Source organism: Ursus arctos, unplaced genomic scaffold (assembly GCF_023065955.2).
Source record: "Ursus arctos isolate Adak ecotype North America unplaced genomic scaffold, UrsArc2.0 scaffold_10, whole genome shotgun sequence".
NCBI lineage: Eukaryota > Metazoa > Chordata > Mammalia > Carnivora > Ursidae > Ursus > Ursus arctos.
In genome coordinates this window covers 59,179,598-59,207,526 of record NW_026622764.1, presented here as the reverse complement: position 1 = coordinate 59,207,526, position 27,929 = coordinate 59,179,598, and the positions used below count along the sequence as shown (strand labels likewise).

General features: G+C 43.4%; 2 protein-coding genes across 2 annotated transcripts in view; one reads left to right on the top strand and one right to left on the bottom strand.

The window, feature by feature from the left end:
- Nucleotides 1-266: 266 nt before the first annotated feature.
- On the bottom strand, nucleotides 267-14,549 carry ALG11 (ALG11 alpha-1,2-mannosyltransferase). The gene is made up of 4 exons (XM_026493203.4): nucleotides 14,444-14,549; nucleotides 9,213-9,443; nucleotides 5,195-6,126; nucleotides 267-2,719 (listed from the first exon to the last, which is right to left on the bottom strand). The coding sequence occupies exons 1-4, from the start codon at nucleotides 14,485-14,487 to the stop codon at nucleotides 2,427-2,429; spliced, it is 1,500 nt and encodes a 499-aa protein (XP_026348988.3). The 5' UTR covers nucleotides 14,488-14,549; the 3' UTR covers nucleotides 267-2,426.
- Nucleotides 14,550-14,764: 215 nt separating this feature from the next.
- The window catches only part of ATP7B (ATPase copper transporting beta), a 72,755-nt gene continuing 59,590 nt past the window's right edge, over nucleotides 14,765-27,929 (top strand). Inside the window, exons 1-2 of the mRNA XM_044381792.3 lie at nucleotides 14,765-15,114; nucleotides 15,427-15,529. The gene's annotated coding sequence lies outside the window, so the exon portion shown is untranslated. The remainder of the gene's footprint in view (nucleotides 15,115-15,426; nucleotides 15,530-27,929) is intronic.

Below are 27,929 nucleotides of genomic sequence, written 5' to 3'. Positions count from 1 at the left end.
CTTCCTTCCGTCCTTCCTTCTCTTTCTCTCTTTCTTTCTTTCCTTCCTTCCTTCTCCCTTTCTCTCTTTCTTTCTAAATTCTTGGCATATGGAACTTAGAAATTTTAGTGGTAGGTAACGATTCAGCATTGGGGAGACTGCATGGGGGTGCAAATGTACCATATGGGGGAAAGTATCCAAGATAATGAAAGTCACTTTATATCACAAACAGATTTTGTATCTATTAAATCAAAGTCATATTAGATACAAAGAGATTACTATACAAAGAACATGTAACATGTATTTTATTACACACAACCCAAATAAGAATGAGAATCCCCACTGCTGGAGGTTCAAGATATACCGCATTTGGACCACTGAAAAACACTGTTTTATAGGAATGAACAGTCACTCAGAAGCTCTCCAGACAGAAAATAGCTGACGCGTTGTTTTGACGCTTTTCATGGTCATCAGTCATTCCGAAAAAAAAAGACACATAATAACCACATTAGGAATAGGCAGGGTGAACACATACGCAAAGTATGTTTCCAGTGATGTGTGTGGCAAATAGAAATAATTCTGAAGAAACAAGATTAAAAAACGCTTTAGGGAATTTCAGAATCCTTTCTCCCTGTACTGCATCCTTTCCTTCTGCTTAGCCCCCTTCAATTTACCTCGAGTCCTGTGGGTTTCTGAGGGTAGATGGGTAGACTGCGGGGACAGTGGCGCGAATCTTGCTCGAAGACTGGCTATAAGATAAGAAAACCAACTGGGCTGGAGTCAGAACACCCAGCTTGTAATCCTGCAGTGTTTATACTTAAACAGCTTTGTGAGACTGAATTGTTCTTGTCTGTAAAGTTGAAAATGAGAAAACTGGACCCGAGGATTTGTAGGGTTCCTTCCAGCTCCAACATCCACCAGTCTTTCTTTTCTAAACTGAATCATCTCCACCCAAAGCTATGTTGGTGTCACGTCATCCTGGGACTCTGTGTCGCTGCTGTTTGATCTGAAGACAGAAGGTGGCCTGCAGACGAGTCAACAGTGTAATTCGGAGTGGCTGATGAAGCTGGCTGGGTCCATGACTGGATGAGGGGAGTTTCACATGCTCCTAACACAAAGATGTGTCAGACTGTGCGGCAGGTCGATTCACTGAACCAGAAGGAGCTAGTTATAGATGCAGAAAATGCCAAGTGTTGTAGGTCTCTAGAGCCCTATCCGCACATCCACATAATTTTCCTGCTAGTGATTCAGCACAGAAGTCCTGTTAAAATCAGCACAGTAGTCCTAGCCACTGACTTAGTATCCATGTCTACCTTGAGTCTTAATGCATTAATAAGGAGGGTTGATTACAAGAGACATTTACTATAGATGGTTACTTTTAATTAAATTACTTTATAAAGGTACCTTTAAAAAAAACTTTTCTAATTTTCAAGGTACTTTCACATACTTTCCAAATCAGAATCGCCAAGAGGTAGTGAGGAGAGGTGTTACCATCACCAGATAACAGATGAAGATGTGGACCTTCAAAAAGATTAAGCAGCAGCTTGAGTCTTAGGAGGTCCGATGTTTGTCCGTGATGACGCTGGGGTCAGGCCCAGGTATTCTAACCGCTAGTCCGGAGCTCTTTTCTAAATGCCCCCTCGTCGTCTCACGATGCACGGTGCTGCCAAGAGTCCGGGCGGATGGAGCCGGTTAGTTCACCGTCACTGTGAGAAAAACAACGTGGCACGCTGTTCTCACTCAGACCTTCTGAACAGCCTCAAGCTGCCTTGCAGCCCCTGGGTGTGGGAATGTGACGGGATAACGAGCGATCCCTCCATATCGGGACAAATGTACTAGCAGCACTAAACACAGTGACTTCACAAACCCTGAGCTGCGGGGCAGCCACGGTCCCTCTGTCTTTTCAACCACGTGCTTTTAGCACCTGATGACGCCTGCTTCAAGTGTCTTTTCTCTTTTAAGAAAATCGTCTGATATATTCAAGAAGGTCATCCACAATAGAATTTAGAATTTAAATGTACTAGAATTTTTCTGTGTTCCCAAGATGTCAGAACAATTCTAAAGTGTTAATCAATGAATTGTCAGTCCTCCATTCTCCTTTCGACGTTTCCTATTTGCTAAAGGGAAATTCTCTTTCCTGGGTTCTAAAGTACAGTGATTTGACAAATAGGATCTGAAAAATAGGGATGATTACAACATTAAGACTGTTCAATTTTTTTCTTTCAGAGCCGTATTTTTCAGAATTTGAGACAGAATACTGATCTAAAATTTTTTCATTTAAACTATTTCGGTAAATTTTGCCTTTTTTTCATTTTCATTGAAATAAATATCCTGTGTTTTATACATACCGCTGAGAGCGTTGCTTCGACTGACTTTATTACAATACAGAAAACGTTTAGAAAAATACTAACATATGAAGGTATTTAGCCATTTTATATAAAATATCTTCAATTTGTACAGACATGGCAGTATTTAAATAAGTTCTCCACAGATGACAGGAACGCCAGTTCAAACTCCTGATCAGAGAATCTGCTTACAGATGCACGAGCATTGGTTCGGATTTGGAGTCTCTTTTCCTCCGACATGGACAGAATATGAGCCATGGTCTCAGCGTAGCCTTCTTCACTTTCAGCCAGAAATCCTGTTATCTCTCCTTGGTGAGGAACGACAATGTCAAGCTTCGGGCCCCCTGAATCGTGTGCAAGGATAATCGTGCCAGCCGCCATACACTCAACAACTCCTGAGAAACAAACAGAAGCCATGTACTCTTAACATTTTGAGAGCGTTCGTATGAACAAGGATGAGCAGAAACCTACACAAATTTTAAGACACTCATGAGAAATTTAAGTAAATGTCTGTTGTGTCTATAAATTTGCTCATTAAGCCTCCACAGTACTAAATAATTCTAAGTTTTTTCGTTTTTAAGCTTCACAGTAATGATGCTTCGTTCTTAACTGAAACAGACAAGCAGGTGAAAGAAGCGTCTATAAAAAACAGACATCCTGCAGATTATAAAACAAAGTAGAAGACTACAGAATGTGAGCAAGACGGCAGATAATGGTTACTGAAAGGTAAAAGGTGTAAAAAGATATCAAAAGTGGAATTTCAGGAGTTCAAACAACAGCATTAGGAGGTTTCCCTCCTCCTCTTCTCTTCTCCTTTGTTGGCAGCTCTTCTTCTACCCACTTCTGAACCATTCCTGTTTCCAGCACTTTGTACCAGGGGCCTCCTCTGGCTGGGCACACTTCCCCTAAGCAATTCTACCCTCATCCCTGGGGCTTCCGGAGCGACCCGGAAACGATGCCAAGTCCTCAGTCTGTTTCCAGGTCAGGTGCCTCGCCTGCACTGCAGACTCGTGTAGACAAGTGCCCGCTGGACACACACACACTTCCATGTCCCACGGATCGTTCTAACTCTGCATGCGGGGAACCTGGCTCATCAACTGCCTCTCCTCTTGGAGTCTGCCTCTAGGGGAAAGCCATCCACCTCTCACACAGTTGTCCAAACTCAAAGCCCTGGGAGGTCCTCTCCAACTCTTCTTTCTCCTTTAACAATCCCGCTCATCCCCAAGTCCTGTTCAGTTGTGCTTCAGAATCTCGCTTGAGCGTGTTCGCCTACCAGCGTCAGACCCAGCAGCTCATCTAGGCTGCCCAGCACAACCTCCTGCCGTCCCCATCCGGCTCTCCCTGTTCCTCAGCGACCCACCCTCCAGGCGGCAACCAGAGTGAACTTGCCCAAACAGAAAGCTTTTAAATCCGACACTTAGAATCAGTCTCTCTTTTCCCACTGGCTTCACACGGCCACGTGCTCTGGCCCCCGCTCCCCTCTCCACTGGCATGCTGTTCCTCCTGCAGGTTCCGGCCGGACCAAACCCTTAGTTCCGTGAGTGTGCCTGCTAATGCTCCTTTTGTCACACCAGTCACGACGCCGTCCCCTCTGCTGGACATTCTCCTCTCCCCTGCAAGGCTAACGTCTAATTATTGTTCAGGTCCCTGCTTACAGGGCCCATCATTTCCTTGGGCAATTGTTCTCTGACCTCACACATCTATGTCGGGGTTTCTCTTGGGTGTTTTCATGTCGCCCTGCACTTGCCCTGGCAGAGCTCTTAGCACCCTGTCCAGTGAACTGCTGCTTAACTGGTCTGTAGCACACATGGAGCTGGACGTCTCTGAACACCAGCTCCCGCCTCCCACGCCCCTGGCGCAGTCAACGCTCCGTCAGTCTCTGTGGAAGGAAGCATGGAAATCAGACCCTGTGCAGAGGGCTGAATCAAAAAGTTCTTGCTGGATGTCTGGGCTTCGTCATGTGCTACCAACTGGGGAGAGACGAGAGTATAAGATAAACTGTAGCCTTAGTCTAGGAAACTTCACTTTTATGTTCTCCCGTTTTCCCTGAACACCTGGCAGTGTGAAGCACAAAGCAGCCACTTGAGAAATGTATCTTGAACCAGGTTAGACACAAACCGGTACTTGATTTTACATCAAAATGTATGCATAACAGGAAGTCAGGGGTAGAGAGAGCAATTTGTGCTAGAAAAAACAAGGAAGGCTAAATTAAAGGCTAAGGCAATTCAAGTCAGACACTTACAATGATAAAGGAAGAGAGGCCACCCCAGGAACGAGTAGGGAATCAGTAGAAGAACCAACAGAATTACTGTGAGGAGCCCGGTGGGCTCAGCTTTTGGCGTCCAACAAAATCACCTGAGGAGCTTTATAAAGTACATCTACCTGGGCCCCACCCAGATTCTGATTTGGTCCTTCGGTGACATTAGGCCCGGAACCTGTCCCAGGCCGCAGAGGGGGTGAGGTGGGGCAGAGATATGGGCAGGTAAGAGCAGGGGCTGTCTGAGTGAGGATCCAGGCTCCACCTCTTACTGCTCCTGAACAAGGGCAAGTTCAAAACCTCTCTCTGCCCGAGTTTCTTTATTTGTAAAATGGAAATATGTATGAAGCACGGCTTCAGAGAGGATTAAATCAGATAATGTAAAGATTTCAATAGTGACCTACACACAGTAAGTTGTCAATAAATATCAGCTATTATTAGTGACTACATACAGTTCTGTCCTGCAGGGTCTCAAATGAAAAAAGCTTACTTGGTGGACTGGGAGAAGAGCACTACGACTGGATAAAAACATCCACAGCATTAACATTTTATCGACAGAACCTAAAATGTGTATCTCATGGCACCAAACGAGCTGCTTAAAGGACAGACTCACCAATCCCAAAATGCTCGTTCCACATGGTATGCAGACCAATTGTTGCTTCAGACAAGTAATTCTTTAACTCATCAAATGGAATGTTTATTTTAAATTCCACATCTTCTTGAATTCCTAGATCCTCAGAAAGCCTTCTCAGTTGGTTTACCCTCAGCTCATCATCTTGGTTTCGACAACCTCCAATGAGGACAAGTTTAAGTGAAGGCCGTGACTCAGCCGCCTTGTTATTCAGCAATTTAGCAAAAGCTTTGATCTGCAAAGGATGATTCTTTTCAGGCCGGAACTGACCAATGGAAACGAGTAAATGTCCTGGGGCCGTCTTTTTGCCACGTAAGGGAATGTCCAGAAATGTCTGCACATCACAAGGTGGATAAACAACATTAGTGCGATTCCCAACCTTCCACAGGGAGAGAATGTGGTTTAGTGTCCACGAAGAATTGACCATCACGACATCGCTGCAAGAACCAACAAGTCCATAAACAAAAGCAAATAAATAATAATAGATGAGCTTTACTTTGCTGAGAAAAGGATTCCTGGTAATGAAGGCTGCATTGTTGAATCCAACATTTTGATTCTTCACCACAGAGAGCATGTCAGTGCTGATCGTGGGATAATGAACATAGCTTCCGACGCGACAACCGCCTAAATACTTAAACAGAGGAATTGTGAATGCGTATCCCATTGAATCGATGTAGACATCGGGAACACACTGCATTAGCGCTTCCCAGCCAAGCAAAATGGACCCTAGACTTTGGCCCAGCAATGTGAAATGAGGATAGAGTGAATCTTCCACAAGGTAGCGTTTCTTCAAGAAAACAAACTTCACTGGGTGAGTGAGTCTGATGTTAAATCTTCGGAAAGCACCTTCTAGTATCTGCTGACCACTGACGTTAACATCACCAGTATAAACGACATAAACTGCTTCAGGATACCTAAAATAGAATGTAATAGTTAAGGTTTTCGTTAGTTTAGGTTGAAACCAAGCAAAACGTTGTAGATAATTATTTTCTCACAATCATAAAGGAGGTTATTTTTAGATTGAAACAAATGTTTTCCACTGTTTTTCATTCACTGTACTTGGTCTACTGATGCTCCTCTTTCCTGCGTCTTCAGCTGCCCTGCGAGTGAAACGTCAGTCCTCCAAATGAGACCTCTAGTTCTTTGCTATTTCCTCTTCTAGGAGTTTTGCAGGGAGCAGACATCAACCAAAATTGCTGACTGGCATTTCCGTTTTTAAGAAATATTCAGAAACTTTATTTTCACAACTCTCTCAATATAAAATGGTAATAAAATACTAATAACATTCACAAACAGGAGTTAAAATTTACTAAATGCATCTTTAGATAGGATCATAAATGCTAAAGCATCACTCAGTGTTTTTATCTGAGAGATGCAACAAGATTCTGAAAGCTAGATCTGGTGCCTGCATCAAAACTAGATATGATATAATTAGAATGGAAATATGTAAAACCACACTCTTATGACTATTTATGCTTTTGGCATTTGTTCTGATTGTGTTTTTAGTTATTCTTTTGAGTTATCAACCATTTATTCCATATCTCGTATGAGCCAGTAGGTTCTGGGGATTCAGAGATTAGAGTCTTTACCCTCAAGGAGCTGAGTCCGGTGGGAGAAATAGATATATCAACAGAAAACTGCAAAACTGTGTGATATGTGTTGATAAAGATAGCCACAGGGTGTTGTGCAGGCCTGAAGGATGAGCACTGAACTGCACCTCCCGGCAGCCAGAATGATCCTTATAAAATGGCTGCTGAAAGATGGCCACAAATTCTTTGACACTTATCGAGTGGTGGGATCTATGTCCCCTCCCCTGGAGTAACAGTGGGCTCTGTGACTCCTTTTACCATTAGACTACAACAAAGGTGACATTTTGCCAGTTTCTAGACCCAGGCTCTAAGAGAATGGCCACTTCTACCTCGCTCTAGGGAAGTCAGCTGTCCCGTAAGGAGTCTGGCTATCCTGAGGCTGCTGTTGTGTGCAAGCCCAAGGGAGTCACATGGAGGAGTTGTGGGGCGACAGAGATGCCTGACCCATGCCCTCCACCCTCAGCCGCTGTAGCTGTTGCAACCGTCCCAGCCCGGGAAGCAGACACGTTGAGAGGCCTTCACATGACTCGGCCCCAGCTGCTATCTAGCTGCAGCCGCTTGGCATGAGGGATTCCCAACAGGGCCCGTCAGTCCCCAGAGTGTTGGAAATAATGATATGTTCTTGTTTTAGCCATTACATTTCGGGGTGGTTATGCAGCAACAGATAAGCAGAATGTCATCTCTCTGTTTGAAATCCTCATAGGGTTTTCCATAGCACTTAGAATAAAATCTAAACTCCTTACCCTATTCACTCAAGCCCTGTGTAACGTGGGCCCTGCCTCCACTCTCTCACGTGCCCACAGGGTCAGCCATACTGGACTCCTTTCTGTGAACAAGCCAAACTCCTTTGGGTCCCAGCGGATTTGCAGGAGTTGTTCCCTCTGCTTTGAATTCTCTTTTCTCATCTTCACTGTCTTTTCCTGAGGCAGACAGTGTGGCATGTGGTTTACAACACTGACTCTGGGAACTCAGCTTCCTCGTCTGTCAAACGAGGGTAACAGTGACAACCTCATGTTGTGAGCACTGAGCGAGCTAACACTTGTGGAGCACTTCAAACAATGCCTGGCAGAGAGTAAATGCTCAGTAACTGTCAGCTGCTTTTGTCATTTAGACTTCAGGTAAGTATCACCTCCTTGGAGATTTTCCCTAATTCCTCAGTCTTAAGTATGGAATCACTCACAAATTATCCTATTTGAATTTCTCACATAGCACTTCTCACCATCTGATATTTTTCTTCTTTGCTTATTAGCTTGTCTCTCTCCTAAGGTCCATGCATGGTAGAGCCATCACAAAACTTTCCTAATGCTCTCAAGAGCTAGATAATCCAGTTAGACAAGTTAACGCATAGAGTTATGAGAAGCAAAGAACCAGAGGGATTACAGTAGGAGTAGGGAAGGCCTGAAGGAGATGGATATTAAGCTGAGATTTAAGAAAAAAAATTTTTTTTTTAAAGATTTTGTTTATTTATTCGACAGAGATAGAGACAGCCAGCGAGAGAGGGAACACAAGCAGGGGGAGTGGGAGAGGAAGAAGCAGGCTCATAGCGGAGGAGCCTGATGTGGGGCTCGATCCCATAATGCCGGGATCACGCCCTGAGCCAAAGGCAGGCGCTTAACCGCTGTGCCACCCAGGCGCCCCTAAGAAAATGTTTTGAATCTAGGCAGTTATGGAAGATGGCAGAGGAAATGCAGGGGTGGTGGCTGGAAGCCACAATGAGCCAAGAATATAGAAATGTAGAGCGAAGGGAATTCCGTGTGAAGGCTCTGGAACTGGACGAAGGACGTGTGCCAGGAAGTAGTGTAACCACGGAAGAATAATAGTTTTCCTCCTATGACACAACCATCAGTGGAACTTCACTATGTTTGTTCCTCTCTACAAGGGGATTATAAACATTTTTGGGATGAGGATGGGGGTGTGGGTGGGGAGAAGGAAGCCTAAAACTTTAAATAACCAGTTAACAGCATACTCTTTCTAACATAGTAACTTAAGACTGTCTAACTGGTAATGATATCAACATCAGAATCAAACAGACACTTTCACAGAGCTTATTTTCTGTGTGCCATTACTGACTAAAAGTATTCACGTTTAAAGCACTCCCCATGACTTGGTATATTTGTTTACTATTCAACTTCTCCACACATTCTTCCACGGTGACAGTTATCCCCACTAAATTTTGCCATCAAAGGGCAGATACTTTCCCTTTCTATTTCTTTATCATATCAACTAAAATTCAATAGGATCTTGTAAGGCGGGCTGGCATATAACAGAAGTATTTCTTTATTGAAGAACAGTTAATTCCTGGCTATGAATAATGTACTAGAGAAAGGTGAGTATCTGGGTAATGATCTTTTTTTTTTTTTTTTTTTAATGGTAACAACAGAGTAAATTAGCTAAGAAAGATGCATACCTACTTTTTCTGCAGGGCCCTTAAGGCACACCACAAAACTCTTTCTCCTCCTCCACCAGCATTGCAGTATGGATGAAAAAATGCCACCACCATTTGCTTTTTCCCATTTTTGCCAGTTGATACTGACGCTTTCTTTCTCTGTAGCAGCAGTCTGATTCCCCAGAGGATAATGAACAGACATACACATAAAGTTCCACAGACTGTCAACCCAGGGAGGAATAACGAATATAAAAATCTGAAACAAAAAGGAAAATATAAAAATTGACACAATGCCCATTCAGAAGAAACTACTAATTAAAGTCTACTTTTACTTGTTTTCTATATTAATAGTGAAGACAAAATTTTTATAGCTGGAAGTCTGCTAACAAAATGCTCAATTTTTAATATTCTAACACATATAAAATGTCCAATGTCAAAAGCCAAATATTCTTTAATTTCAATCTCCACAGAATGCTAGCAATTCAATATAACTTTTCTTTTTAATTGGCAGTGAAAATCAACGATGAGCCACTTTTCTCCTAACAGTGTATGTGTTAGAGGATTAAAAACAAATAGGAACGGCATCTGACTTTCAAAATTATGACACAGAACTCAAGCAATATGTCTTTGAATGATCAATAACGAACTTTTAATACAAAAATTTGAGTAAATCATTTTCATTCTCTCACTTTGCCTCACATAGAACAATTTCTGGGCAAGAAGAACTTAGATACCTCCATTTCTATAACAAGTTTTGCATTTGATCTGTTTCTGTGACCCTAGAATCACTGCCTTCTTTCTGTGCCTCTAAATGAGTTGCCAAAAATGCACCAACAATCTACTTCACGCTCGTTAATGAACTCACTCCCACACTGACTGCTAACAGGCTCTCTTACTGCTAGGCCGACTAAAGCTCTGCAAACACAAGGAAGGACCCAGGCTTGTCCACCACTGGATGCCAATGCCTAGCACAATACCTGGTGCAAAGAAGGTATCCACTAAGTAGTGGTTGACTGAATATAAAATCTTATTACCTCCTCAAATGTCTCTTAGATTATGTTAAAATAATTTTTCAAAGTATGTTTTTCTGTTAGGGGTTGAGCAATATAGTTGGTCCCTAACCTCATATTTTTTATATCCTGTCCTACCCCTTTAAGAAGGAGGAGCTTGTAAGGCATAAAAACACTAAAATACTAAAACTTAAATACTGAAATTCAGGACCAGGGAAAACAGAGTTAAAGTATTTGGTGGGGAGGGGTGACAGGTGGGGGACAAAGATATAGAAGCTCTAAGTTTGTACGTAGTAGTGAACAGCAGATTGGGCTCCAAAGGGCTTATGGGGTATTTTGTATAGTTCCAAAGTTCTCATTGTCCATAAGTAGAAAACACATAAATTCTTCAGAGAAATAAATACCTTATTCATATCTAGTTTGGAAACAAATTTCTCATGTGGGATTTTCTATTGTGAATAAGTCTACTACCAGAGAGGTATTTGACTTGTTAAAATGATTTGGTCTCAGGATAATGCTAAACTCTTAAAAATAACTGAAGACCCCATACAGCTTTTGTTTCTATCAGGATTTCCCAACCTTGGCACTACTGACATTTTGGACCACTTCATTCTTTGCTGTGGGGGCTATCCTATGCATTATAGGATGTTCTTGGCCTCAACCCACTGGATGCCCATAGTACCCTACCAATCATGGCCGGGAGAGTTATCTCCAGGCATTGCTAAATGTCCTGCAGGGGTAACATCACCCCTTGTTGAGAATGACTCATTTACATTGATTATATCTACCAATAATATTTAGCATAATAGAAATAAAAATGAGGAATTAAAAACATTATGAATCATCCTAAAAGTAATGACAAGTCCATTACCTGTTAATATATAACTTATTTTTACCAAAAAAAACCCAAAAAACCCAAACCCTATATTTTCCAAACCAAAAAATAAATAAATAAATTCCGTTAAGAAGGCTATCATTGTTTTATATTTTTGCAAGATTCTTTAACGTCTGGCTTAACAGAAGACAGTGGCTTTTCACATCTGCTTCTGCATTCAATTTTCGTGCTATGTTGTGTTATCTGAAGTATGTGAAGGCAAGCCAGGCTCACTCAGATATGTAGTAGGAAAAGGGAGTATGTTTAGCCCTTTCGGATACAGTATTTTTCTGCGATATTATACCAAATTAGACAAGTGGTAATTTCTTAATGGCCAGGTGCAACATGAAATATGAAACCCAATCAATGACCTTTTCATACCCTGTTATATTGAAATCTATTGGTCTATCTTGCACTTTGAATGGATCTTTTACCTATACATGATTTTGTAACATCATGCCTTATTTGGAAACTATTGGTTCATGACTCATGGAGACTTTCCAAATGTCGGCACATTTCACTGTACAATATCCCCAAATCATTTGTTAATATCACTACCCATCTCATCAGGAAAATCTTTTAATTATTGGAAAGTGGTCAAGCTCTGACTGGCCGATACAAGTTTTCCGAAGTTCTAATTTTCACGTTAAAGTTCGAACTTTATTATTAGCAACAAATTTTGTCACTTGTTTTCTTCAAAGTGACAGGGTCACTTCGTTCATTTTCAAATCCCCAAGTCAGAAGAACCATAGTTTATCTGTAATTCTTTCAAGGAGAAACCATGTCCCATAAAAAAAGTGTCTAATTCAGCTTGTAACTTAGCAAGTATGAGATAACCATCATACTTCAGTATGGAGACATTATATAGAATATTAAAAAGATATGTATTCAAGTCAAGGGTTAATATTTAACAAAATTAATTTTTACTGTTTCAAGGACATTCTTAGTAAAACTGGCTTTAGCAAGTGCATTGTGTTGAAAAACACAAGACTATTAGAACACTTGGATGTCACTGCCTCGATTTGTGCTAAGTAACAGTTTTATCTACCATTACTTTTGCACGATCGGTGCAAATGTAAAGATAATGAAAAAGCAAATGTTATCTTAAATTATTATAAAAATAGTTTTGCCCTTGAAGAACTGCCAAAAGGGTCTTGGGGACCTGCTAGATCTATGACCATACTTTGAGAACCACTGCCTTAAAGGATGAACAGAATTTGAAGGAAGTGGTAAGATTTGTGATTTAACATTTGGAATATATGTGTTCATTAAAGCAGTATTATACAGCTTTCCCAGGACAAGCCAAAAGCCCACTTAAAATGTGGCTGACCTATAGAGTACAAAGATTTTTTTATGGCATTTCCTTCTAATGATTTAAGTGGTAAGATTCATGTGATATATTTTCAAATTGAACGATTTAACTTAAAATCAGAAGAAAATTCATATTAATGACTGAAGTTGAGCCAGTCCTTTACTGAGAGACACAGACTCTATAAATAAATTTATTAAACATCCTATAGTATTTGTACATTAAAACTACCCATTTTAGGGGCGCCTGGGTGGCTCAGTCGGTTAAGCGCCAGGCTCAGGTTATGATCTCAGGGTCCTGGGATCCTGCCCCTTGTGGGGCTCCAAGTTCAGCAGGAAGTCTGCTTAAGAAGTCTCTCTCCTCCTCTCCCTCTGCTCCTCCCCCATCTCTGAAATAAATAAATCTTGTAAAAACTACCCATTTGAGAATTTGTTTAAATATAACTAAAAATATGTGCCATCAAATAATGCTTACCAAAGAAACACAAAGCTTTAAAAAGATAACTGCAATCAACAGTGAGTCATTCATTCAACAAACATTTATTTCTCCATTATAATGTGCAAAGCTCTGAATTAGGGATATTTCAAATGGCAGGGAAGAATATGAAGCCTCTGAAAATAGAATTTCCTGTTCAAAATGTTTTAAATAATCATTATGGAATTTGGAGTAGAGGGGACAAAAATGAAGAAACAGTACCCGATTTTTGGAGAGACTATGTATATACTGCTATTCAGGATGCTATGTGTTAATTATAAATTTTCAACCTGAACAAAAATAGGTAGGTGTTGAAAGAACTGTGTAGATGGAATATACTAGGTCTTTTTTTTTTTTTTAAATAAATATAGGGCAAGACACATAAAATCAGTAGTATTACAACAACAAATATAGGAAAAAACTCTGGGTTTTTTTTCACCAAAATGTTAACAGTAATCATCTCTGGATGGTAACAGGCCCGGCGAAATTTCTTTTTTGCTCACCTGTTTCCTAACTTTTCTACAAGAAACAATGTATTGCCTATGTGATAAAATTTTATGTAACTATTCTTTCATCAACCAGAAATAAAGATCAATGGATAATAATGAAGCAGAGGATTCAACATAAACTTCATATTTGTGAAAATAAAAAGAACCCTCACTAAAATGGAGTCAGGAGGCCAGAGGGGCAACGCAAAAGGAGCCTTATCACTCAAATGTCAATTTCATGAAGAACTGTCAATTATAGCCTCCAACAGAAAAATCCTAAAGGGGAAGGAACTGTCAATTATAGACCCCAAAAGAAGAATCCTAAACAGGAAGAAATCACTAACAGGACCCAACAGGGAACGGTGTACATCTCATCTCCTACAAGAGTACTCCTGCAACTCAGCCAATGAGAAATCCTCACCACTCTTGCTTTTTTCTCCAAAGGACTTTCTTTCAATCCCACCCCCTAACTTCCTCCTTCTCCATAAAACAATGGTCCTCTCCTTTGTTGGACTTGCCTATGGTTTTGCCATAGCTTGTGCATCCAGAAATGCAATTCTCTGCTCTTCCCGTAAAACAAAACAAAACAAAACAGAACCATTTTTGCTGGTAAGATAGCTGTTTTAGTTTTAAGGTTAACATATTTAAGTGACACATGTTAATAGTGACAGTTCTGGTGAGTGACAGAGGGGAAACTACGACGTGAGAAGAAAGAGCCAGTTTATTCTTTACCAAAACGAGAGACACGATAGTTTGGAAAATGAATCGTGGCTCAATCATAAAGAAAAACGAGGACTGAATATGAATAATTTATGACAGAATAATTGGAGTGCGAAGAAGAGAGAGAAAAAACAGGGAGGGAAATTCGATCCCTCACCAGAATGGGGCAGACGAAGAAAACGCGGTAAACTGAGTCTTTAACCCAGGCAGCTCAAGTCTAATTAGAAGACTCCAATGAGAGGAAGACCACTCGCTGTCCTTGAGGAAATTGCCTAGATCCGTGACAAGAAGATCCCCCTCCCCGCAAACTTCAGTTGCACTGGGCGGACAAATATCACCGTGAAACAAAACGCCTTTAAACCCACATCCCCTGCTCCTCACCTCAATAACTCGCACAAGCACCAACCCCCTTTGGTGGTCGCCATCTTTCCTCGACCCCGAACTCAGGAAGCGCTTTGCTGTTCCTCTTCTCTATTGGCTCCTGCGGAAGCGGGCGGTGTTCTCTCCGCCCCCACGGGGCCCATTCTATATTCCAATTGGCTGCTGGTAATAGCTTCCCACGGCCTTCTAGCCAATAGAATCTTCCGGGGAGGAGCCAAGTTTTCTGCGTGGCGCTCAAGGATCCCGCCCCTCCAATGGGCGGGGCCGTAGTGGGAGGTGGCCTGGGGAAGGCGTGGCCTGTGATGGACAGCCGAAGCACCCGCCCCCGGCCCCCTCCCCCATTGGAAGCCCCCAACCCGGAGCCCGCCGGCGGTTGAGACCAATGGGAGGCCCTTGCGCGTCTCGTATCGATTTTCCAGGTGCGGAGTTCACTCCTGAGGTGGCTGCAGTGGTTGGGATCCGCGGCGCTCCGGAGCCAGGCGCAGAGCGGAGAGGGAGCTATTTGGAGCGGACCCGAAGCCGGCGCCCGCCACGCCGCACCTTCCCCGCCGGCGGTTGGCGAGCCCTGGGATCTGCATCTCCGGTCCGGCTCTGCGCCGTTCGCCCGCCCTCCTTTCCTTTTCCGCACACCCCGGAGGCCGAAGACCTACTCCGCAGCGCACCGGCCAGAGGTAGCGGAGACCTGGGAGGGAGGACCGGCTCCCGCCAGGAGTACCGGCAGGGCCGCCTCCGGGTGTGAGCGAGGGTCCGCGGCCCACCCTCCGCTCTTGCGCTCATCCCCGCGCCCCCGCCCAAGGGCCCGGGCGCCTTGGCGCGCAACTTTGAACCAGTCCATAGGGCGAGGGCTGCTGACCCCTTGGTCTGAAATGCAAGGGCCGGTCCCCAGACCCATCCCCGGGTGAGAGCCGAGCGGCAGAGATGCCACCCACAGCCGCTCCTTTTCTCTCCGGGTTCTAACGCCGCGCTTCTCCTCCACTAACCAGGTGACCTGTGGGCTCTCGGCCGATCACAGAAGAAATTGGCTCCTCTGGAGGAGGTTGCTTGAACAGGAGAGACATTACAGCCAGAGAAGAGGCCAGTCGGAAAGTAAGTTTCCTTTCCCGGGCGCTGTGTGCTCCACACCTACCTGGAGGACTTTCCACGCCCACCTGCCGGCCTTTCTCTGAGGCCCCGCGTGCGCGCGGCAAGCAGGGCGCCAGAGCCCCAGCCCCGGGGGAGTCGGGGATAGTAGCAAGAGCACCCTCAGAAACGGCATGCCATTAACGGGTTTGCAGGAACAATTTAAAACCTAGCACTTTTCCATTCATCTTTGTGTTAAGGGATCTGAAGCGGGAGATGTAAAGTGAACATCGAGTTGCTGTGTAAGAGCTCTTAATTGCCCAGAACGATTAAATTAATTACCTAGAGAAGTTGTTCGGAGTGCGTGGATCTCTTTATGATGTATTCAGGTCCTGCAACTTTTTTTTTTTTTTTGTAAGTGGGCGCCACACCCCCTGTGGAGCGCAACCAGGGGACTGGACTCAGGACCCTGAGATCAAGTCCTGCCTGAGCTTAACCGACTGAGCCACCCACGCGCCCCCTGCAACTTTTCTTTTTTAAAGAACTGTTTTGAATTCATTTTAATTACACAAGTAACACAATAACGCGGTGACTTAAAAACGCAAACAGTACAGAATTATTGAGCATGAAAAGCAGATCTACTTTTTAATCCTTTTCTGTTCATTTACCTAGGTCTTCGTTTGTTCAGCAAACATTTATTGAAAACTTACTGTGTTTCAGGCATGGTGTTGAAGAGCTGAAAATACTGTGCTTAAAAAAAACGTGTGTGTGTGTATGTATATATCCAGAGAAATCTTTAGGTTTTGTATGTATGTGGTTTTAAAATTTTTGTTTTGTATCACAATAATGAGATCACATAGTGTATATTCTCCAACCATTTTTTTTCTTTTCAATAGAACTGTGTTTTAGAGATTGTTTCAGTTAGTATATAAGCATCTGTGTTGTTCAGTTTAACCTCTGTACAATAAGGATGCATACTATGTGCCAACCATAGTATGTTTATCTTTTCCCCGTGGGTGATCCTTCTGGATGCTTCTAACCCCCCCCCCCCCAGGCCATGCTGTAGTGGACATCCTTGTACATGATTTGTAGTGCTGACACTTGAGTATTTCTTAGGATAGACATGTAGGCCTGAATTGCTGGGCTACACATTTCTGAAGTTAACATTATTGTGTGCCCTTTTCTAGTGAAATCTATCTTGGGCTCTCATGGTATAGGAATGAAAGGTAAGTGGATTAATGGATGGTTAGAAAGAGGCTGGCTGATCGATGATTCTTTTTTTTTTTTTTTTAAGATTTTATTTATTTATTTGACAGAGACAGAGACAGCCAGCGAGAGAGGGAACACAAGCAGGGGGAGTGGGAGAGGAAGAAGCAGGCTCATAGCGGAGGAGCCTGACGTGGGGCTCGATCCCACAACGTCAGGACCACGCCCTGAGCCGAAGGCAGGCGCCCAACCGCTGTGCCACCCAGGCGCCCCTGATCGATGATTCTTAGTGTGAGGACTCTGCATTTAATGGAGGTGTGAAGAACATGTGGGGGAGGGGTGGCTCAGACAGGGGGAGACACTTCCAGACTCCTGCAGTGCCCCCCCCATCAGAAAAATCCTTATCCTTCCAGATCAAGCTCAAGATGCTTTCTCCTTGAAACTTTGGTAACCGGTTCTCCCAATGTTGACCTCACCCTCTTCTGGATTCCTCAGATAGTAGGATTAGCCAACGTTACTGAGCTTACCACTGCAGGCGCTGTATTAAGCACTTTATATCCCCCTATGTGCACAAAACCCTTTGATATACGTCTTACTTTCCTCTTATCACCATTTATTTAACAAATACTTTTTTAGTATTTATTATATGCCAGGCATTTTAGGCACTGGGGATCCAGCAAAGACTAAGACCCTGCCCTCAAGGAATTTATGCCCTAGTGGGAGATGCAGAAATTTAAAAGGGTAAACAAAGGGGCGCCCTGGTGGCGCAGTTGGTTAAGCATCCAACTCTTGGTTTCAGCTCAGGTTGTGTTCTCAGGGTCATGAGATCCAGCCCCATGACAGTTCTGTGCTCAGTGCAGACTCTGCTTAAGATTCTCTCTTTCCTCTCCCTTTTCCCCTCCCGCTCCTGCTCTCCCTCTCTAATATAAATAAACAAATCTTAAAAAAAAAAAAGAAAAGGGTAAACAAATAGTGTGATTTCTGATACTGATAAGCATTGTGAATAAATCAGGGTATGGGCATTATGAATGACAGCGGAGGGGAAATGCTGTCTTAGGCAGGTGGTCAGGCAATTCTCTGAGGTGGTTGTATGAGTATGGTTGAGATTTGGGGGAAGTGTTCTAGGTTGAGAAACCAGAAGGTGTCAAGGTCCTAAATCAGGAGTGACCTGAATGTTGGAGGAACAGTAAGAGAAAGCCAGAGTGGCTGGAGCAGAGAGCAGAGGAAGTGTACAAGGTGAGGGTTCATCTTTACAGATGGGGAAACCGGGGCAGAGAGACGTTAAGAAAGTTGTCCAAGGCCCTACAGGTAATAAGAAGCAAATCTGGGATTGAGTCCTAGCCAGGCCTTTTTGACTTCTCAGGCTGGTATTTTCTTTCAAACTTCCTTGACACCTGGTTATACTGTCTGGTATGATTATTTAAACTTATCTGAATATACTTTTTTTTTTTTTTTGTGACTTTGCGTCTTGAAAGTAGAGACCAGGTTTGTATCTTTTTTTTTTTTTTTTAAGATTTTATTTTGAGAGAGAGTGAGAGCGCTTGCACAGTAGGGGAGGAACAGGGGTAGAGGGAGAGAGAATCAAAAGCAGACTCCATGCTGAGCAAGGAGCCCAACTTGGGGCTCCCTCTCACAACCCTGAAATCACAACCTGAGCTGAAACCAGGAGTCGGACGCTTAACCAACTGAGTCACCCAGGAGCCCCCAGGTTGGTATCTCTTAAAAAATATTCTCCATAGCCCATAATAGTAGGTGCACCACAGTTGTTCTTGAGTGAATGAATTATAGCAAGATTCTTCCCTCCCCTTCCCCTATGCCCCCCCCCCCCCATTGTTTTCTCTTCAAAAGCCTCTCTGGGGCAGCAGTGACTCTGGAAGGCAGGTAGTGGTCCATGAGCTGGGTCATTCAGCCTTCTCTCTACCAACATGGAGCGGCTTCTGTTTTTCTGGTGCTGGTCCAAAGCAGAACAGAGGTGCAAGAGTGGCACAAAGATGAGTAGAGGTCAGCCTCTGTGCTCATGGAGCTGACAGTCACAGGTATCTACACAGCACAGCACTCACAGGCAAGAATGGTTAGCCCTTCCTGGGAGGAAGGGCTACAAAAAGAGCTTCAAGGAGACTTGTTGCATGAGTGAGGTCTTGTAGGAGAAACGCTGTGTGTCCTCTGGGCACACAGAAGAGTGAAGGGAGGGATGTGCCAGGTAGGGGACCAGCATGTGCAAAGGTCCAGAGGATAGGAGTGGAAAGATGGATTTGCTCTGAGTGGCTGGACAGGGCTGGAAAGGTGATGGTGGGAGGCCCTGTTGTTCAGGCCTTTGGACTTTATCCCACAGACTGGGGAGTTTGTGGAACCTGGGAAAACAGTGTGAGGTGCTTCTCCTAAGAAAAGGGTGAAGAGGGAAGCAAGCTGCTGGAGACTCGCTTAGAGGCCTTTGCCAGTGGTCAGCCCACCCAAATCCAAGGTGGCTGAAACCCTACGGAAGACCTGGGAGTCCCCCTCCCTGAGGAGTTGTGTCAGGAGAGAGAGGTGGTTTTCTCAGACTCCTCAGCGTCCAGAGTGTCAGAGGCAATGGCAGTCCTACCAGCCACAACACAGAATGTAGTTGGCACAGAGTAACTGGGGATAAGCTGGGGCTGGGGGGAATAAGGAACTGGGTAAAAAGCTAGGGGGGCCAGAGAGTTGGATTTTAAATGCTTCTTTATCTGACATTTATCTTCATGGCAAGGGTGCAGGTGGCCCAGGGCCATGATGACTGTTCACTGGTGCCGTCCCATGTGTAGCAGGTGTCAGTGTTCCAGTGTGTGCAATGTTATTTTTATCTAGAGGATTAGAATCATTACCAAGCGAAATTCTCAAATGTGTGACTTAAAAAAAAAAAACAACGAAGTTAAAGGAGAAAAATCTGAGCAGATCAAAGGTCGATGAGATAAAGTAGAGGGCAAAGCTTTTTATTGTGATGTAACCAACATGGTAAATAGATTTAAAAACAGCAGTAATTGTGAAATCCGGGATTCAGAACGCAACAATTGAGTTGAAGCCTCAGTCCCTATGGAAACTCCAAAGTACTATGCACTGGGCATTGGAAACACTTAGAATTCTTTTAAAAATTACTGTTATAAAAGTAATTTAATTCTATAAGAGAGATTTGGAAAATAAAGCCCAAAAGGGGAAAATTGACTTTTACTCTTATCACTCTTAGGATGACTGTTAGCGTATTTGTAAACTTCCTTCATTATTTGCTTTTGCTGCATCAGGTTATTAATTTTTAGAAATAAAAAAATATATTCTTATAACTGAAAGAGAGCCAGTATTAACATCTTTGGCATCTTGCAGTCCAGTCAGTCTTTTCTGTGTTTTTTTTTTTTTTCTTTCTCTAAACTCCATGGTGTGTGTGTTTTAACAGCTTTGAAAGCTGCCCATCAGCAAGTCTGTCATTATTATCAGTAAATCTGTGGCCTCTCCCTCTGCTGGCGGACGGACGGGTTTAGTCAGAAGCATCTCCGGGCCACCCGCCACCCCGCCCCCAGCGCCCCCGGCGCCCCCGGCGGCTCCAGCGCGGGGTCCTCTCCCTCCACTGCCCCAGGCCAGTGCCGTGCGCAGCCCTTCTCGGCTCCTGCACCCGCTCCTACACCGGAGGGACCGAACTGCTCTCGCACATTCTGGCAACCGTTCGGTGTTTCTAATCTCGATTGTGCCTGCAAATGCTTTTCACCTGTTCTCTGTCAACCTCTTGCGACTCAGTAAGCCTCGTGCTCCATCTGCCTTCCTTGTCCTCAACAAATGACCTCGGTTCTTACTTCCAGAAAACGAACACCACTGTGTCTAGTTTTCTTCCACTTTCTGCCCGCCTCGATGCACCCTCTTCCAAAATTTTATTTAGATCTACAACCTATTTTCACTTCCTCATCTAGTCTCAGGACGGGCTTGCTTGCTTTTCAAGGTCATCTCCTCTCTGAGTACCCTTGACCTCTGCCCTTTCTTCTCTACCTGTTCTGGAGCCCTGACTGGTCATCTCTTCTCGCCTCCAGTCTTTTCCTCTCTGCAGACTTCTCCCTTTTGGTTTATCAATTCCTGCCATTTGCCTTCATTTTAACATCTCTCTCCCATTCCTTTGTCTCCCGTTAGCTCTTGTACTATTTCTTCCCTCCCCTTCTTCAGAAAGAATCATTTTCATTTGCATGTTTCCACGCTCCCATTTTGCTTTAAGATTTTTTTTAATGATTCCATCAGTTTATTGAACATAAAAGAAATGTATACAGCCATATATATGGTTATAAAACATAGTAAGATAGAGAATACCTGTGAACCCACCACCTGACCAAGAATGAGAATATTATCAATGCCATGGCATCTACCCAACTGTTCCTTCTCTCGTGTCACCTGTGGAAGTACCCACTGTAGTCGTAACCACTATCCTCAGTTTTTTGTTTATCGTAACCCAGCTTTTGTTTCTGTTTTTGTAAAATTTTATCAATATGTTAGTTACTATTGCTTGTTTCTGAGCTTTATAAAAATTCTTTCGTAGTATATTTAGTCTTCTGGGACTAGCTTCTCTCATTAGATATTACATGAGGAAAGTTATTTATTTAATTTAAATAAAAATGTTTCATTTTCAATTCCAGTATAACATACAGTGTGATGTTAGTTTCTGGTGTACACCCATACTTGTTGTTTCTTGTGTTTTTGATTTTAGCCATTCTGACAGGTGTGAATTGATAATCTTATTGTGATTTTGATTTGCATTTCCCTGAAGATCAGTGATGGTGAGCATCTCTTCACGGGTCTGTTGGCCACCTGTATATCTTTGAAAAAATGCTCGAGTTCTCTGCCCATTTCTAATTGGATTATTTGTTTTCTTGGTGTTGAGTTGTATAAGTTCTTTATATGTTTTGGAGATTAGCCCTTTATTGGATATGTCATTTGCAAATATCTTCTCCTGTTCAGTATGGTAGGTTGCTTTTTTGTTTTGCTGATGGTTTCTTTTGCTGTGCAGAAGCCTTTTATTTTGGTGTAGTCCCAGTAGTTTAATTCACTAAACATCGCGTCTCTAAGATTCGTTGCTGTCCCTTATGCCATTGTGGGAGTATAGCATCATTTATCCTTTTTCCTTGTAGGATACGGGGTGGTTTGTGGGATTTTGCAATGACGAGTCATCTTTTTCCAGGATCTTAGGCAGAAGGTTGGGTTATTGATTTGAGATCCTTCTTCTTTCTTAATACAGGCATTGACAACTATCCGTTTCCCTTTAAGCACTGCTTTAGGTGCGTCCCATAAATTTTGTTATGTTGTGTCTTCATTTCATTCGTCTCAAAAATATTTCCTAATCTTCCTTTTGATTTCTTCTTTGACCCGCTGGTTATGTAGGAGTGTCTTGTTTACTTTCCACATATTTGTGAGTTTCCCAGATTTCTTTCTGTTACTGATTTCCGACTCCACTGTGGCTGAAGACCAGACTTTGCATTATTTGCATTGTTTTAAATTTATTGCGATTTATTATGTGGCCTAGCATATGGTATATCCTGGAGAATGTTCCATGTGCACTTGAAAATGGGTATATTATGCTGTTCTCGGGTGGAGGGTTCTGTCTATATCGGTGAGGTCTGGTTGGTTTTTAGTGTTGCTCCTGTCTTCTATTTTGCAATTCTGATACCAGTTCCAGTGTGCGGGGTTTTTTGTCCATACCAAGCAATTCTTAGGCCAGCTGGGTGTCCTACAATATAACTTAATCCTTAAGCTATCTACCTGGAGATTGCATCGGATCCCACAGGTTCAGGGCTCAGTCCCACAAGACTCCCCTCCTACCCGCCACTTCAGACACCAGTCGCAAGTCCACGTTGTCACCTGTGCGTCTGGCCAGCTATAGGATGGAGGTTCCAACAAGCCCCTCCTTGGGTTCAATTAATTTGCTAGAGTGACTCACAGAACTCAGCGAAGTACTTACTCACATCGATGTATTACGAGGATATAACTCAGGAACAGCCTGATAGAAGTGCTACATTGGGCAAGGTCTGAGAGAGAACTTTATTTTTTTAATGTTTTTTTATTATATTATGTTAGTCACCATACAGTACATCCCCGGTTTCCGATGTAAAGTTCGATGATTCATTAGTTGTGTATAACAACCAGTGCACCATGCAATACGTGCCCTCCTTACTACCCATCACCAGCCTATCCCATTCCCCCACCTCCCTTCCCTCTGAAGCCCTCAGTTTCTCATGCTTCATTCTCCCTTCTGATTACCCCCCGTTTCTTTATCCCTTTCTTCCCCTACCAATCTTCCTAGGTCTTATGTTCCATAGATGAGAGAAACCATATGATAATTGTCTTTCTCTGCTTGACTTATTTCACTTAGCATTATCTCCTCCATTGCCGTCCATGTTGCAGCAAATGTTGAGAATTCGTTCTTTTTGATAGCGGAGTAATATTCCATTGTATATATGGACCACAACTTCTTAATCCAGTCACCTGTTGAAGGGCATCTCAGCTCCTTCCACGATTTAGCTATTGTGGACAGAGCTGCTATGAACATTGGGGTGCATATGGCCCTTGCTGAGAGAGAACTTTAATCTCACATCACTTAGAAAATTCCAAGGGCTTTAGGAGACCAAATACATATTTCTTTTTTTTTTTTTAAGATTTTATTTATTTATTTAATAGAGAGAGAGTACAAGCAGGGGGAGCGGCAGGGAGAGGGAGAAGCAGGCTCTCTGCTGAGCGGGAAGCCTGACATGGGGCTCGATCCCAGGACCCTGGGATCATTACCTGAGCCGCTTAACCAACTGAGCCACCCAGGCGCCCCCCCCAATATAGATTTCTTATTATAAATTACAATATCACCTGTTTCCTTGTTGATACCCTGCATAGTTTGGTTCGTTATTGAAAGTAGGTGTTGAAGTCTCCCAACTGTCGCTGGGAGATTGTCTTTTTTTCTTTTCATTTCTGTCAGTTGTTTTGTCGTGTATTTTGTGTGCTGTTATTAGATGTATTTGTTTATAATTTTTATATCTTCCTGGTGGTAACTTTTATCATTGTCAAATGTACCTCTTTGTTTCTGGTAACACTGTTTTAAAGTCTGTTTTGTTTCCATAGCCACATCAGCTTTCTTGTGGTTACTGTTTACGTGGTACATCTTTTTCCACTCTTTTATCTTTAGTCTATTTGTATCCTTGAATCTAACATTCATCGAACTTCCTAGATGTGTAGGCTATTTTTTTTTTTTCATTAAATTTGGGAAATTTTCTGTCACTATTTTTTTATTTTTTCTATTTCTTTCTCCTGGCCTCTCATCACACATGTGTTGGTGTGGGTAATGGTGTCCCAAATTTCTATGAGTGTAACCAAACCCACGCCTGTCTACCTGATGCTCAGCAAAGCCAATCACCAAGACAGGTTTGGAATAAGGAAAGGGTTTATTCGAGAGGCAGACAAACGAGAACAGGAAGGCAAGCCTCAACCCCACTTCCCTGAAGGGGACAGAACAAGTCTTTTATAACCTTTAGGGCTTGAGATTATATACGTATTGATGAAAAGGGCAGGGAAACTTAAGACTATTCATGAGGAACAATGGAGTGTGCGCACTGAGCAAACATATGCATAACATATGTCCCATGTTCACTTTCGGGGAAGACAATATCAGAATGAGACAAAATTCAGCCCCTGATGGCAGGAGGTTATCTTAGGACAGGGAGAAGGGGTGTGGGCATGCCGCAAAAGCTGGTATAAACTGGAGGGGGTCTTGGGCTCCTTATCTTGGGTAAGGAAGGCAGGGCCTTGCTTGTTCATAGGCTGGAACCACATCAGTTGACCTTGAGTCCAGGCTTCTACGGAGCCCATGAGTGGATTTGATAGTGGGGTCTGAAAAGACACAGTAGCTGATTAGGGGAAACAGTTTTCTGAGAAACAAGCTTTAACCTTTCTGCTAGTTGCAACCTCATTAACCCTGTAGGCCTCAGTGTGTTTTTTTTTTTAAGATTTTATTTATTTGTCAGAGAGAGAGAGAGAGCACAAGCAGGGGGAGCTGGAGAGGGAGAAGCAGACTCCCTGCTGAGCAGGGAGCCTGATGTGGGGCTTGATCCCAGGACCCTGGGATGGTGACTGGAGCCCAAGGCAGACACTTAACCGACTGCTGATAGATTGAGTTCTCTTAGATCTCATCTTGTTGGCTGATTCTTTCAGTTCGGATCTACCATTGGACCCAACTAGTGAATTTGCATTTGAGTTACTATACTTTTCAACTCCAGAATTTCCATGTGGTTCTTTTTTATCCTTTCTATCTCCTTATTGGTATTCTGTATTTAATGCAACATTGTTATCATCCCTTCCTTTATTTAAAATGGTTTTAATGGTTTCTGTGTTTGTAGAGTAAATCCTACATGCAGTTGCAATCACAGGCAGTTTTTGTTGGTGGCTTTGTTTCCCCCGGTGTATGGATCATACTTTTTCTTTGCATGTCCCACAATTTTTTGGTAGAAACTGGACATTTAGGTGATTCTGGGTACTGCTACTTCCTTCACCACCACTGCCCTTTGATGGGATGTTCCTGAGCTGGTGTTTTGAGATTTGTTCTGACCCTAGGCCTGCTGTCCCTGGCTTTCTCCCCACCACCAACCCTGCTACTCCAGCAAACTGGCCAGCCTATAGTTTAGCCCATCCGTCCAACTGATCTACCAATCTCCTCCCAGTTGCCTTTCACCCAGGCAGAATTTTGGAGCCAAGACTTGAGCTGGGAATGGGGACAATGGCACACTTCTCTCTGAGTGATTCTCGCTCCTTAGGAGCTGAGTGCTTGGGGGAAGGGAATTCGCCAGGACAGGGGGCACGCAGTACCCTCAGTTCTGCTCTGTTTTCATCTCTTGGTTTGGAACCACCACATTATGAGGCCAGACAAGGGCAGTTGGGGCCCCATATTCCAGGTGCACCATGCTCGAGGTAGAGCCTTCGTACCACCATTGGGGACTAGATGGGAGAAGGGAACTCCACCTCTTGGCTGCATTAGCCTACAACTTAGCCTCCACATCAGGATGAGATGGACAGGGTGAGAAGTGCTGATACCCTGCCCCTCCTGGGAAGAAAGCCCACTGACTGGAAGCTGGGCGGAGAGGGATCCCTGTGTTCTGGGCTGCACCAGTCAAGTGGAATTTTCCACCTTGCTGAGTTCAGAGAGGGGAGGGAGTGTGGTCTTGATTCAAACAGCATAGACTCTTGCTGTTCTTACCAAATTTTAGGAGGTGTTCTTGAATAAATGTTGCTTCATTTGCTGTATGTCTTTAGGATCATTTCCAGAGCCTTTCCATGTTTGTTTGTTTGTTTTTAAATAATTCTCATCAGTTTCACTGGGGAGTTGGGCTGCACAGCTCATACTGCCATGCCAGAAGTCCCTACGCCTCTACTGCATTTGACACTTGTATTAGAATTACGTTTGGCTATGGATAACAGAAACTCCAAAGCAATATGGCTGTTAGTAAAGTCTAGAGGCATGCGTCCTGGGTTGGTGTGGCATCGCCAGGGTCATCAGGGATGCAGGCTTCTTTTCTCTCTGCTCTAGAAAGCTAGGATGCAACTCCCATTATCCTGAAACCTCATGGCCTTAAGATGGCTGCCAGGACTTCAGCCCTCTAATCCATGTTACACAGCAGAAATGAGGAAGGGGTAAGGACCAACCCACTCTCCCTTTTAGGGAGCCTTCTCAGGAGCTCTGACAAACAGCTTTTCCTTGTATTTCATTGGCCAGAACTCTGCGTCTGTTTTCAACATTTTTAAATTAGAAGATTTTATTGTGTAAAACTCCAGCTACTTACTTTCTCTTGGAAACTCTGGAGCCCAAGTGTAACTGCCTCATTTTGGTGGAGCATGTTAAAAAGAAAACCACAGAATCAAAATGGCATCACTTAGGTTAAGTCCCCAAGACTATAAAACAGGGTTTCATACCTAATCTAAATCAGTTTCAGCCTTCTGCAGAAATACAGCTCTTAACGGGTTAGTCAGGAGTTTTCAGATAAGCACCAATGAGGTAATCTGTCACATGGGTCTTCTCCATCCCCTAAAGGAAGATGAGGTAATCTGCATAGTAAGACCCTCTGCTCTTCCTCCTAAGGGAAGGTGATCTTGCCTGAAACAATGTTTTCTTTTCTCTCTCTTACAACTTTCATGCCCCACCCTCCTTCCCTTAAAATCTTCCATTTTGTACAACTCCTGGGAACAGCCCTCTGCTTGGTCAATGGGATGTTGTCCCATGTATGGATCGTTTAATAAAGCAAATTAAATCTTCGAATTTACTTCTTTGAATTTTGTTGTTGTTTTTAACAAGGTCAGTGCCTGTTGTCAGTGGTAATGGAGTTTAGACCGTTGGCTTGGAGGGGAATAGAATAAGGGAGGGAGAAAGGAGACAGCTGTGCATGGGGGCGTCTTCTGAATGCTGAATACTTGTTTGAAAGTTGAGCAGCCCATGTTTTATTTTATAGCCAGCAAATATGTAAGTTGTTTTTGTGTCGTTTTCTGTGTGATTCATTCACCAAATATTTATTGAGAGGCTTAAATACAAGCGCTGCTGTGGTGTTGGGAATACAGAGGTGAGTAAAGAAAACAGACAAGGGATTCCTTGCACTTGTGAAACTTACATCCTAATGGAGAGATGGCCCGTAAACAAGTAAAATATATATTACTGTATCAGATGGTAGTTTAGTACTCTGAAAAATAAGCAGGAAAGATCCATAGGGAGTGTGAGTGTTTGAAATATAAACAGGATAATTAGAGGCAAGCCACAGAGAATGTGACATTTGAGCAAAGACCTACAGAAGGTGAGGGAGTGAGCCATCTGGATAAGGGGTGTAGCGAGAGGGTTGTTTTTAAGCCCCAGAGAGTGGGGGGGGGAGTCCCTGAGGCGGGGGCAAGCTTTGCTTTGTTGCAGAAACAGCAGGATCGGAATGGTTTTAGCCTAGTGAGTGAGGGGTGAGCAGTGTGAGGATTGGCTGAAAAGCTAACTGCAGTCGTCTGACTTTCCCTTAAGGGGGTGCTCTGGTTTTTGTGTTGAGAAGAGATTTTAGGGGCCAAAAACAGAGGCCAGAGGTCACTTAGGGGGGTTGTTGGAATAGTGTAGGTGAGATGTGCTGGTGGTTTGGACCAGGACCATAGTGGGGGATACTGAGAAGTGACTGGATGCTAGGTGTATTTAAAGATGGAACTGACAGGATTTGCTGAACATCTACCTTCAGGGTTGAAAGGA